Here is a 14,615-nt window from a genome sequence, read left to right on the forward strand (position 1 = left end):
CATAATAGCTTAGATAAGTTCACAAGCTTAGATTCCTATAGAGTTCAAGGGAGATAAGACAATGACTAGCCAGTCAGACTGAGGGAAGGTGACATGAAACTTCTGGGACTGTGAGAAACACAGTCCAGGGAACAGATGTTCCGCTCAAGCTACCTTTCACACGGAACGCATGCTACTTTCTTTGCGATGAGCTGGCTTTTTGCTAGAGTACTCAATATCTGAGGTATTTGCAAGCAGTGCAGTCCATGTCTAGTGTCCTCTGTGTCCCCTACTTCTTCTCCATTCATTCTAATGAAGTAGACCTAAGGAAAGCAGCTCAGTGCTTTTAAATGAGATGACAGTGACATGGGGTAGGGCAAAGATATCTGCATTAAATTTCAGAAAACTTCTGATTTTAGCATAGAGTGAAATGTACTAAGTAGGTAACTCTTGAGCTTGTCTTTATGCGCTTGTAAAATGCAGCCTCATGAACCACCAGGCAATTCACCTGTTGTTAGATAGCAAACTAGAAAGCAGGCCAGGGCTCATTGTCAGCTACCAAGCTCGGTGTAACTACTGGTGCCTCTAGCAGTGTAGTTCTCGTCTACAATTGGTTCTCTCATAAAGTGGGAAGAGAGACTACATAGCTCATAGGATTTCTCAAACGTATTATAAACTCCTTCCAAATGTTTAAGTGAGAGGTAGGCAGATCTCTGAGAGTTTGAGGCTAGGTTGGTCTACAGAGCAAGTTCCAGGACAGCCAGGATGGTTACACAGAGAAACCCTGTCTCAAACAAAACAAAACAGTCTTATGCCAGGTGGTGGTAGTGTAAGCTTTTAATCCTAGGACACTGAAAAACAAAAAACAAACAAAAACTGTTTATGTGTCATGTAGCTACTTGGTAATAAAGTATTTGTTAAGCATGGCATTTGTACAAAAGGCATGAGGTGCATATAGTAATTTCTCAAAAGCTGAGTGTATTATGGACTGCATAGAGCAATTAGCTAGTTTGGAAAAAGTTAAGCTCAGGTCCAGTTACCCTCCCTTCCTTTTTAGATGTTCATGGTACAGTTCTATAATCAATCAGATGTCTACACTTTTATTACTGGAGTTTCTGGAAGCACTGTTGTCATCATGGAGGGTAAGCAAGAGTGGTTGGGTCAAGAGGTGAAATTTGAGATGATGAAGGCAGCTTCTTGGCCATGACTAATGAATCTGAAATCAAGACTAACTTCTTTCACCTACTTACTTTAAATGTAAAAGTGCGTGGTGTAAAAAATTACTAGCTAGGTGGTGGTGGTGCACACCTTTAATCCCAGCCCTCGGGAGGCAGAAGCAGGCGGATCTCTGTGAGTTCAAGGCCAGCCTGGTCTACATAGTGAGTTTCAGGACACTCAGAACTGTTTACACAGAGAAACCCTGTCTCCAAAAACCAACCAACCAACTAATCAACCAACCAACCAACCCCAAACTCCATATGCCTGCTATTTATATTGTTTTTTTTTTTTTTTTTTTTTTTTTTTTGAGATAAGGGTTCATGTAGCTCAGGCTGGCCTCAATCTTAGTATGTAGATGAGCCCTGAACTCCTGATTCTTTGGCTTCCTCTTCTACACACAAGAATTAAAGATATACAGACACTACTATCCCCCCTACTATTTAGACACACACGCACACACACACACATCTTGAAGACTGAACCTAGGCCTTATACATGCTAAGCAACTGTTCTACTGCTAAACTACATCCACTTTTCATTTTTAGTCTGAGTCAAGGTCTTGCTAAAAATCCCAATTTTGCAATCATCCTACTTCAATCTCCTGAATAGTTGAGATTACCTGTGTAACAACATGCCTGGCCCATCAAATATTCCTGTATAAGATTCTTCATTTATAGGGTGACTGAGATGGCTTAACAGATTAAGGCACTTGCTGCCAAGCCTGACGACCTGAGTTCCATTCCTGGGGACCACATAGTGGAAGGAAAACTCCTCTGAGTCTATATGTGCACCACGCACAAGTGTACACACACACACACACACACACACACTCTACATGAATAAAAAAAAGTTAAAAATGTTCATTTCAGCTTTCATTAAACAAAAGCTCAGCTAACAAACTCCACACATCAAGTCTTTTTGTCCTGTTTCTTAGAGATGAACGCACAGAAGAGTGAGGACAGCTGGAAAGCCTGAAAGGCTTAACAGTCAGGAAAGTGTCAAGGCACATTCCTGTGAGGGTCTAAGTAATGCTTTTTCCTTCTTCTTTTCCTGGACTCACTGAATGAACCTGACTGACTGTCATTTTATAAACTATATAACAAAATTGTTGAACTGTAAAAGGATCCCTCCCTAGAAGATAAAAACTTTTTTTTTTTTTTTTAAAGCTGAGGACTGAACCCAGGGCCTTGTGCTTGCTAGGCAAGCGCTCTACCACTGAGCTAAATCTCCAACCTGATAAAAACTTTTTGTACATTTATATTACGTGCATTGATTTTTTTTTTAAAGTTATTTATTTATTATATATATAATGTTCTGCCTGCATGTGTGCCTGCAGGCCAGAAGAGGGCACCAGATCTCATTACAGGTGGTTGTGAGCCACCATGTGGTTGCTGAGAATTGAACTCAGGACCTCTGGAAGAACAGCCAGTGCTCTTAACCTCTGAGCCATCTCTCCAGCCCTGCATTGATGTTTTGCCACGCGTGATGGGTTCCCTGGAACTGGAGTTACAGACAGTTGTAAGTTGCCATGTGGGTGCTGGGAACTGAACCCAGGTCCTTTGGAAGAGCAGTCAGTGTTCTTAACCACTGAGCCATCTCTCCAGCCCTGTGTTTGTACATTTAGAGGCAGGCAGAGTCTAACATAAAGCTTTGTCTGTCCTGTAACTGGAACATGGCCTCAAAAAGCACTAAAAATCTTTGAAGGTTCAGTTTTATTAAATGCATTTGAGTGTTTTGCCTCATGTATGTCTGTGTACCATATGAGTGTCCAGTGTCTGCAGAGGCTAGAAGACGGTATCAGATCTTGTGGAACTGGAGTTACAGACAGTTATAGGTACAGAGAACTGAACCCAGGTCCTTGAAAGAACAAGGGCTCTTAACTACTAAGCCATCTCTTTAGCCCAAGAAAATAATTCTTATAGTTATATATTCATGGCTGTCATGCTAAGACTGCTTAGTGTTTTTAAGAAACTACAGTGGAGTAAAAGTCAGTAGCAGGACTGACAAATTTGTTTCTTTTGATTCTTGAAGCCGTGCCTTACTGTGTGATCCTAACTAGTCTAGAACTCATTATATGGCCCAGACTGGCCTTAAACTTATGGCAATTCTCCTGCCTCAGCTTCTCAAGTATTACAGGTACACAACACTTCATCACTATTAAAAAATTTCCACATAATCTGAGTGTGATGGCACAATGTCTTTAATCCCAGAATTTAGGAGACAGCAGCAGGTGGATCTCTCTGTGAGTTCAAGGCCAGCCTGGCCTACATAGCAAATTCCAGGACAGCCAGGGCTGCATAATAGAGACCCTTTATCAATAAACAAACAAATAAAAATCTCTAAATTAAAATAAAGTGTTAGAGCCAGGCTTGGTGATGTGCAGAAAATAAGAGCATCAGAGTGAAGACTAGGCTCCACACATGTTGAAGGCCTGACAGATTAACTAACAAGACATTGTCTCAGAGAGGGAGGGAGAGGGGGACAGAGCTCAAGCTCAGGGGCACAGTGCTTACCTATCATGCTCTAGGACCTCTGTGCCATGAATTAGTTTAAACCACTGGGGAAAAATGATTTTGGAAAAACTATAATAAAAAAGTAATTTATACTGAGTGGTGGTGGTAGCAGCGGCAGCCTGGTCTACAGACTGAGTTCCAGGATAGCTAGGGCTATTACACAGAGAAACCTTGTCTCAAAAACAAACAAGTAAACAAACAAAAACAAAAACCACCAAACAAAAAAAGTAATTTACTGGGAATAAAATCCAAAGACAATTATTAGCTCTTTAAAATGAAAGTCAGATGGTTAGGGACATAGCTCAGTTGGTTGGGTGCTTGCCTAATATGCACGACATCCTGGTTTTGGCAGCACTAGCACAGTGGTACACTCCTGTAACCCCAGCACTTCTAGAGGCAGAGGCAGGAGAGTGAGAGATTCAGGAGATTCTCAGCTAGAAAGTAGGTTCTAGGCCATCCTAGAAAACGAGACCTTGTCTCAAAACCCCCAAATAATAGCTCCCTACCCCCCAACACACAGGAGAATGGAAGCCTGGTAGCACAGGACTAAGAGAATCACTAAATTCAAGGCCAGCAAATTAGTAAGATCATACCTTGTTGTGGAACAATCCTTTCTACGCTATGAATACATATTACTCTTATTGTCTAATAAAAAGCTGACAGGCCAGTAGCTAGGCAGGAAGTTAGGCAGGAAAGCCAAACTGAGAATGATGGGAAGGAAGGCGGAGTCAGGAGAGACACCAGCCAGCTGTTGAGCAAAAAAGATGTGTAGAAAATGAAGTAACAAGCCATGAGCCACGTGGCAAAGCACAAATAGAAATATGTATTAATTTAAGTGTAAGTGTTAGCCAGTAACAAGCCTGAGCTATCAGCCAAGCATTTATAAGTAATATTAAGCCTCTGTTTCAGTTATTTGGGACCAGGCAGTGGGGACAGAAACTCTGATTACAACACCTCAAAAGAGAAAGTAAAAAAAGGCTGTGGATATAGTTCACAGTAGAACACCGGCCTAGCATGTGCAACCCCCAGCATTACAAAAGAAAACAGAAAAACAAAAGTGATTGTGTATAGCACAGTGGTTAAGAGTATATACTTGGAGACAGAGTATCTAGTTTCAAATCCAAACTCCTATCAATTTATTGGATCTGGGATTAAGGAGGCCACTTAACCTCAGCTGAAACCTTGGTTTCCTCACTGTATAAAGGAGAATAATAATTTAATGTCATTTAAAGATTAAAGTGATTCATAATTTTTTCATATCTCATATAAATTTGGGGTTGTGACAGTATTGTCAGCTTGGCAGAATCTGAAATCACGGGGAAAAGTGTCTAATTGAGGGGTTGTCTAGATTAGGTTTGCCTATGGACTAGTTGTGAGCTACCCAAAGTGGGTGCTGGGAACTGAACTCAGGTCCTATAAGAGCAGCAATCACTCTTAACAGGCCATCTCTTTAGCCTCTTTTATTCTATTTTTCTCTAGGGTTGGAGACAGAAACCTGGGCCCTAAGCATGCTAATGTACCACTGAGAGATCTTCAGAAGTACCAGGACAATGAATGTACGAGTAGTGAACAAGTATCACTAGAAAAGTAGCAGAGTACCTACATAAACAGCATCCATGCAGCAGATTTGGGTAGACAATTAATTGAGACGGATTTTCCTAGATCAGCAATACAGGTTAAAGATCACAGCAGAATCTTCAGAGATTCTGTACTTTCATTTATTCTCCTGAAATTTAACTTAGATTTCAAAAATAGTAATAGAATTGAATTAAGTTTGAGGTACTTTAAATTTTACCTGAATCTAATATTTCTTTCTATTTCTGTCAGTCTTGGGCCCTAACTAAAACCTACCTGTTAAAAATATAGCTAATTTTTGTTTTGAAAGTTTGAAAGTTTTGAAAGATCAAATAGAGTTTATCTAATAGCAGGTGCTAAAGAGATCATTAAAAAAAACTTACTTGATTCATTTATTGGGCTTTCCTAAAAATGAGATTAAGTATCAAAAGAAAAACAGGTAAAACCATAGATAGCAACTACTTCACTAGTTTTCAGATACAGTCAAATCTATTTCTGTTTGTGTAGAAATCAAGGTTTTATTCTGTTAGCATGTCAGTGCTATACTGGGGTATAACTCCTTATAGAATAAGCACAATCATGGCATTAAACTTACTTTTCCAAAGAAGCCTTTGAAGAACTTCCTTTCCTGGAGGAACAGGGGGACAAGTCGAGTGCTATTATTGTATAGGCTAAATGTCCCAGGGTCTCACATCAATTACGCACATACAGAAACAGAGAGGAGGAGAGTGGGAGAGGCGGGGAATGGGAGTTTGAAAGAGTTATCCATACCAGGAGTGACAAGGAAAAGGAAAGGTGCGTGAAAACACAGGCAACCCACTGTATGACCTGAGCATCCCCGGAAAGAGAGGAATTCAGAGCTGTATTCATGCAGTGCAAATACTTAGTTAGGAATCTCTTTTTCCAACAGAGATTATCCAAATTTGGCAGCAGAGAAAAAGATTAGGACGTACCAGTTGGGCATGAGTTTGTACTTAAAATTCACAATAGTAACAAACAGAAGCTTAGTTCTACATACTTTTTTCTACTTAAAATCAATGGTAGTCAAATGTGGTGGCATGTGCCCATCATCTTAGTTCTTTAGGAGGCTGAGGCAGGGCTGCCTGACCCTGGGAATTCTTAGTCAGCCTTGACATCCATCATAGCAAAAGCCTGCCTCTTGAAGAAATAAAAAGAAAACAGGAACCTGTGAAGGCCTTCATAATGAGATCCCAGGCCAAAAGCAAACCACCACCTTGTTGGTATGCTCTTAGGTTCTGAGTTTGATGCCCTGGAATTGCAAAACTTAACAACCCATATGCTAAATCATGAGCATTCTTCAGCAGCCCTTGCCACACCTCTTCTAATTCAGGTGGTTCACATTCATCAGTGTAAGTGTGTGCTCAGCAATTCTACAACACACAGAACTAGGAGGATCTATTCCAAATCAGAATAAATCATTATGAAGGATCTAAGGCTAATGTTTACACTGGGGCATAGAAAAAATATTGGAGAACCAATTATGTTCATGGGCCACAAATGGAATTTAGGAAACAGGGTTTTGTTTTCTTTTTAACTGTTCTTTTAAAACAAAGACTCTTGCATGGATATAAACAATTATCAACCACCAGGATAAGGGAGCCATAACAATCTATGGTCCTACCATCAATTTGTTTTGTTTTGTTGAAACAGGGTCTTACTATGTAGCCTGAAACTCAGAGAGAGATCTGCCTCTGCCTTCTGAGTGCTGGCAGTAAAGGGGTTCACCACCACGACTAACCCTACCATTTATACAAACTTATTATTAAGGAAATTTGAAGAATGTATGCAAAGTAGATAGGTTCTACCCTCCCCCCCCCCAAGCCAGCTTTATATTCCCTTCCTAGGACTGAATTATACTTTTAATCCTTTACTTTTTATAACCAACTTTTGTGGCTGCAAAAATGTCTAGTAAAAGACAACTATGCTGAAATTTGAGTCTCCCAGTTTTTGAACTCATTTAGTGCTTTTAAACACTACAATGTTTTCCCCTAAGTTTTGAAAGTCACAAATGGCATCAAATATTTCCACAAGATACTCTAAACTAAAGCTGGAAAAATAATCATGTTATCCAGGTAGCTGTCACAGCAAGACTAAAATGATTTCTGCTGCCAAGTTTGGTGGCCCCAGTTTTGTTAGACTAGGAGTAATGCTCAGCTTTCAAGGATGCAGCCAATGTTAAAGATTCACCATTCTCGCAGGGTGGGATGGGAGTGACAGTTATTATTTAATTCAGCTCCTAGAAAAGCTTTTGTTAAAGATGGGATTTTTTTTCTTTTTCTTATTAAAGACCCCAGATGTTAATGAAAAAAGTGACATGCAAAATGCATAAAAGATAGATAATGGATTAGAAAATATTAATGTTCTTTTAAAAACATGTTATGATTCTTTTACCTGCTAAAATAAAAACATATATTAAAACAAATATATCAAATAGTGAATAAAAACCCAACATACTAGGAACTAGTTATATAATGAAACAAATCTAAAACCAAGGCAGAGAAAAGAGAAACATTCAGAAGACAATGGAATGAAATAGCCTTCTACAATGAAAGGCGTTTTGGATCACAGTGAAGCAAGGCAAAGCCTGATACAACGATTATAGAGCTCACTGCTAAGTGACAATATTTATCACCCTGTAACATACAGGTAACACAACTAAGCAACAGCCATTTCTGAAACTTATTCTATGCAATCTAAGATTTGTAGTAGCTTGAGTTAAGTCACAAAATAATTGAGTTAAAAATATTTGTTACTTTATGTATATGAGTATGAGGGTAAGAAATGGTCTAAGGTACACATTTAAAAAACTATACCAACTCTATTTTCTTCACTGGAGAACATCAATTTTGCTGATCATCTCTAATACAAGTTAAAGTAATCCTAAATTACAAGGACCCATTTCTGGGAGGGTTTCCATGCAACTATACTTGTAAATGATTTTTAATTCCCCACAAGGTTAAAACCAGTAGAAAGAATTTTTTCGTTTACAAGCCATTCACATAACAGGCTTAATATGTCTGTTTTGCTGCTTAACTGGTACCTGAGTTACATAATTCTTCAAATTTTAAAGCTCTGATAGTCAAACAGATTCCCAAGGTATTTTGTTTTTTCAATCCTCTGTAGCTTTATACATTCCACAACTTGTTTCCATTTATTTAAAACTCTATTGGGAAACGTTATAATCTTTACAATAACAAACACTAGTGAGTGATACAGCATTTGACAGTTGATTAGATTGAACTGTTTAGGGGTCCCCCAGGCAGTGGGATCGGGACCTGTCCCTAGTGTATGAGCCGGCTTTTTGGAGCCTAGTGCCTATGGTGAGACACTTTGTGCAGCCTTGGTGTAGGAAGGAGGGGCACGGACCTGCCTCAGCTGAATGTACCAGGCTCTGCTGACTCCCCATGGAGGACCTTGCCTTGGAGGAGGCGGGAAAGGGGTGGTGGTGGGGGGAATGCTGGGGGGTGGGAGGAGGGAAAACAGGGGAGCCTGTGGCTGGTATGTAAAATGAATAGAAAAATCTCTTAATTAAAAAAAAAACTATTAAAAAAAAGAATAGGGCACAATAGATCCTAGATGGGCATCTGTTAAAAGAACGCTGTCTAAGAAAAAAGGGTACCTAATATCTCTAATTAGTAAAAATATGAGATGACAAAAAAAATTTCAGAGAGCTATGTGGACTCATGAGACAATATCCTGAAGACTTCCTAGTTACTGCAAGGACTCAGTATATCACCAGACAGCTTATCTATGGAACAATGATGTTTTATTGGGCATAATAAACAGAAGTTTACCCATTACCCAAAAATCTAATTTGATTTTTTTAACATGTTTGCCAATTTAAGTCTATACAACTGTCCTAAGTTTCCTGGATATGCCAGAGGATGATGCAGGGGCATTCCTCAATTGTTCCCTATTATTTTTTTGAGGCAGGGTCTCTCTTAACCCAGAGTGTACTAATTCACCTAGACTGGTTGGGTGAGTGAGTCTCAGAGATCTTTGTCTTTAGGCTCCCCGCTAAGGGATTACGGCCTTGTGAGCTGTAGCCAACTATCTGGCCCTGAATAACTACAATTTCTAAAATGCAAATTTAGGTTACATTCATAGTAAATATAAAAATACACAAAATGTCATTCAAACAGTCCTAGACCGCAAACAATAATCTTGTCTTAAAAGGAAAAGGTGAAATTTTTAAAAAAGCAATCTACTCAACAAAAAATATCAGCTTTAAACCAGGTGATGAGCAGTGGAGTGGCTTCCAGTGTGCAGGGAGTGGAGGCTAGTAAGACCTGGAGATCCTGTCTCAAAGAGACAGAAACCCAGCAGCAGCAGCAGCAGCAATAAGAATTAGACATTTAAACACTAGTGACATCTGGAGATTCTGTTTTATAAATAAATATTTTTTAAAATTAATTTTATGTGCATGGGTATTCTGTCTGCATATGTCTATGTACCACATATATGCCTGGGACTCTTGGAGGCCAGAAGGTGGCTGATTTCCCAGAAACTGGAGTTACAGATGGTTGTGAACTACCATGTGGGTATTGGAAATTGAATGTGGGTCCTCCAGAAGAGCAGACAGTACTCTTAACCATTGAGTCATTTTTCTAGCCCCTATTTATAAATCTTGAGGTTCATTTGTACTTTATACAATAAATTTCCTACACAGTAAGAAGCTGTTTCTAATTTTTTTCTTTTTTTTAAAGTTAAGATTAAGATGAAGTGATGTACTCAAGAGGATAATGTGCTGGAAGTTGAGACTGTCTCAAAAACCTAAATAAGACAGACACCAAAGTTTAAAAACAAAACAAGATAGTAGTGCTAGATGTGTGGCCTGGCAGAGTGCTTGGCTCCCGTGAGGCCCTGAGTTTGATATGCAGCATGGAAAAAGAAGAGGGCCGGTTGTTCCCAAATGAAAAGATTTTCTTTTTAAATATTTATTTTTTTTTATGCACTGGTGTTTTGCTTGCATGTATGTCTGTGTGAGGGTGCCAGACAACCTGGAACTGGAGCTACAGACAGTTGTGAGCTGCCATGTGAGTGCTGGGAACTGAACCTGGGTCTCTGAGATAGCAGCCAGTGCTCTTAACCGCTGAGCCATGTCTCCAGTCTTGAATTAAAAGATTTTCTAAAGGCTAATTCCACAGTGGCCTCAGAACCCCAAGTAATGTAAATTTTAAGACTTTAATAACTATAGTTTGTTTCAGAATAATCTATTTGCTTCCTAGGATTTTAATTTAAGATTTTATTTATTTATTTACTTACTTACTTACTTATTTTGAGACAGGGTTTCTCTGTGTAGCTTTGTGCCTTTCCTGGAACTCACTTGGTAGCCCAGACTGGCCTTGAACTCAGAGATACGCCTGGCTCTGCCTCCCGAGTGCTGGAATTAAAGGCATGCACCACCACTGCCTGGCTATTTTTATTTTTATCTATCTATCTATCTATCTATCTATCTATCTATGTATTTATCTACCTATCTATTTATTTTTAAAGATTTATTATATATACAGTATTCTGTCTGCATATATGCCTGCAGGCCAGAAGAGGGCACCAGATCTCATTATAGATGGTTGTGAGCCACTATGTGGTTGCTGGGAATTGAACTCAGGACCTCTGGAAGAACAGCTTAGTGCTCTTAACCACTGAGCCATCTCTCCAGCCCCCGCCCCAGACAGCATTTCTCTGTGTAGCTTTGGTGCCTGTCCTGGATCTCGCTCTGTAGACCAGGCTGGCCTCGAACTCACAGAGATCCGCCTGACTCTGCTTCCCGAGTGCTGGGATTAAAGGCGTGTGCCACCACAGCCCAGCTCTATTTTTATTTTTAATTATGTGTATTTATATGAGTGTGGGTTTGTGCACATGTATGTAGTGATGGCCTCTGCCAGAAGAGGGCATTAGATCTCACAGAGTTGGAGTTAGAGGCAGCCAAAAGCCACCTCAAGAGAGTGCTGGGAACTGAAATTGAGTCCTCTACAAGAGCAGCAAGCCCCTTTAACTGCTGAACCGTCTCTGTCTCCTCCCCTCCCTGTTTCCTGGGAGTTGTCTGTTGTTTCCTATGATTAGTAATACACTGATATAAAATATTCTTTGCTGCGAATGGGGCTCATGCCTGTAGTTTTAGCACTAGGGAAGCAAGCCAGGACCAGAAACACGAGGCTAGCTTGGAGTACTGAGCTATACAAAGAAACTATCTCAAAAAAGAAAGAGGAAAGAAACAAACAAAAACATTCTTTAAGAAGTGAAATAATTATTTTAAAACATCCTAACCTAAACTTATCTAGTTTATCATTCTAGAGGAATGGAGAATTACTTTATGAGAAAAAAACCTAAAACTTTTATTTCTCTTTTAAACTAATTTTGGTAAAAATGGAAAGCTAAATTAAATTATCCAGGAGTCTGTATTTAACTAAGGAATAGTTATATAAAGAGCAAGTCTGTCAAACTAGTTTCATGGACCACAGAACACAGACAGACACAAGTCCTCTTAACACTGATGAAGTCAAGGGAACTTGCTAGGCTTCTATCATTTAAGAATTTAAATGTCCAAAATCTGAGATAAAAGGGTTTTATACATATAGATGAATGTATGTGTGCCCATTTGTACAGAGTTGTTTATGTTTTACTTTCTATATTTAGTTATTTTCCTGCTTTTCTTTATAATAGAAAAGCAACAGATTCAGGTATTTATTTCAAAGTACAATCTACCTCTTTGATTATTTTTAAATTTTACATATTTTATACTGAGGGAATATATAAGCAGTAACATAAACTTTATCAATAAAACAGAAAAGTTTTGGTATTAAGCAAATTGAGAAATAAAAAGCACTCATTAGTAGCCAAACTTATACTAGCAAACCCAAAGTAACATAAATGTGATGCTGTTTGGGGACAGGCACATGCAGAAGTAATGCTTAAAGCTCTCACAGCAAAGTGGGAAATGGCTATGTACTGGAGACAAGGAAGGCTGTGCAGGGGGCTTAAAGAGATAGGGGACAGTCCTTAGACATACTGAAAATAGGAAATTAATACTTCAATATGATCCTTTATCAACTGTGAATATTTTCTGTCCCTTATTAAATACATATGAATGTAGGATGTAGTCTATGGTGTAACAGGCAAAGAAAACATTTATCCTGAAAAGGAGTTACACGTTTCAAGTTTATGCACAAGGAAGAGAAAGTAGGTTGTTTGTGTCAGAGGGACATAGAAAGAAAGATGTAGGAGTCAAGACAATGAGAAGTCCCTCCCATCAGGCATTTTCTACTTTTGTTCCCGGAAAGCTCTTTCTTACAGATTTAAAATTAACAGTGTTATTGTCCAGGTGTCACAATTAAGTTGTTAACTCTAACATTTCTGTGCTGGTTTTAGAATATGATTTTCTATCAGATTTCATACTGTTTCATATAGGCCATAATACGTGAAAAGCATAATTTGGATAATGTGGGAGCAAAAAGGGAGCATAATCTTGTAAGAAAATATTGGCAGCATATAGATCAGTATCAGCAATCACCAAATACATACAGCTTTCAATCTTTTTACAGCATCTTCACAGATGTGCATTCCTCTTGACTCATCGACTTCGACGTGGCCAAGGTACTGTGGAGAGAAGGAAAGGAGTTAGTTCTATTGGTGTTTACTGAGAAGCTATTTATCTAGTAGATAGCGGGTGATAGAAAATTAAACTCCTGAATCAAGTAAACCATGCCTATTGTAGATAAGTGAAAGTAATCTTATTTTATTCACTTAGTGTTTTCATAGGAATGAAATTTAGAATATATCAGAATTATTAAGGGAATAAATGAAAAAGTATATGATAGTCACTAAATGTTTCCTGAATCTATGAGATCAAGTGCAAGATAGCCTAAGTGAGATACAATTCCTCTATCTCAATAAAACATATCAAGCCAAGCCTAAGACAAAATATGTGCACCTAGCATGAAGAAGTACAAACAGGACCAGCAAGATGGCTCAGCTGATAAGGTGCTTGCTAATAAAGTTGACAACCTGGTTCAATCCCTAGAACCCATATGGAGGAAGGAGAGAACCAATTTTCCCAAACTGTCTTCTGACTTCCACACATGCATCATAGCATACATGTGCGTGCACACACACACACATGCACACACACACACAGATGTGTAAAGTTTGAGAAGGAAGTAATTATTAGGTTCAGAAATTATAATGAGCTGAGAGAAGTACACAACCAATTATGTGTATCAGAATAACTAAACATCAGCGAATATTCCTGTTGCCTGGAATATGAGCTATAAGAACATGGAGATTTTGAGTACTGGAATGAGTCTGCACTTGACCCTAGAGACAATGGGAATTAAGAATGAATGTATTTGCAATGTGATTAAGATTTAAACTAAACCTTATTATAGGACTAGTCTCAGGCTAAAGCAAAAGGGATGGTGGCATTATGCTCCTGATACCATATATATATATATATATATTTTTTTTTTTTGAGCTGAGGATCGAACCCAGGGCCTTGCGCTTGCTAGGCAAGCGCTCTACCACTGAGCTAAATTCCCAACCCCTGATACCATATTCTAAGGGTTCCCTCCCTCCTTCCCTAATAGACAAGATCTTAAGAGTCTTGTTATGCACCTCAGGATGGCCTTGAACTCATGATCTTCCTACCTTAGTCTCTGGAGTGGCTGGGACTACAGGTGTACATCATCATACATGACCTATAAATGCTTTCTCTTTTCTTTCTTTTGTTTTTGTTTTTTCAAGACAGAGTTTCTCTATGTAGCCCTGGATGTCCTGGAACTTGCTTTGTAGACCAAGCTGGCCTGAAACTGCCTGCCTCTGCATCTCTAGTGCTGGGATTAAAGGTGTGTTGTGGGATGATGGTCTTTCTGTATGCTGTAAATATGTGTTGCTACAATTGGTTAATAAAGAAGCTGTTTTGGCCTATGGCAAGACAGGTTATAGCCAGGCAGGAAATCCAAGCAAAGATATAGACAGAAGAAAGGCAGAGTCAGAGCAGATGCCAGCCTGCTACCCAAGGAGCAACAGGCCAGCAGACCAGTAATACTAGAGCCATGTGGCAATACACAGATTAATAAAAATGGTTAATTTAAAATGGAAAGCTAGCTAGCTATAAGTCTGAGCAATAGACCAAATAGTTTGTAATTAATATTAAGCTTCTGAATGATTATTTTAAAAATGGCTGTGGGACTGCGAGACCAGGGTGGGACAGAGAAAAGTATCTGGCTACCAATGTTGCAGAATATTATTTTAAGAAGTGTTACTTTTGTTTATGCTGCATTTGTTGAACTCTGTGAAGCTGTGTTACTG

The 14,615-nt window shown here is 39.0% G+C and overlaps 1 protein-coding gene across 7 annotated transcripts in view; it reads right to left on the reverse strand.

The window, feature by feature from the left end:
- Positions 1-14,615, reverse strand: part of Numb (NUMB endocytic adaptor protein) — a 104,844-nt gene that overhangs the window by 23,793 nt on the left and 66,436 nt on the right. For 5 of the 7 annotated variants that reach the window (XM_036205857.1, XM_036205858.1, XM_036205855.1 and 2 more), the window contains 2 exons: positions 12,831-12,905; positions 5,881-5,913 (listed from right to left, as the gene is read on the reverse strand). In XM_036205857.1, coding sequence (XP_036061750.1) covers positions 5,881-5,913; positions 12,831-12,905 — 108 coding nt within the window. The remainder of the gene's footprint in view (positions 1-5,880; positions 5,914-12,830; positions 12,906-14,615) is intronic. The other 2 variants (XM_036205860.1, XM_036205859.1) reach the window with 1 other exon arrangement.

Source organism: Onychomys torridus, chromosome 14, assembly GCF_903995425.1.
Source record: "Onychomys torridus chromosome 14, mOncTor1.1, whole genome shotgun sequence".
In the NCBI taxonomy this organism is placed as follows: Eukaryota; Metazoa; Chordata; class Mammalia; order Rodentia; family Cricetidae; genus Onychomys; species Onychomys torridus.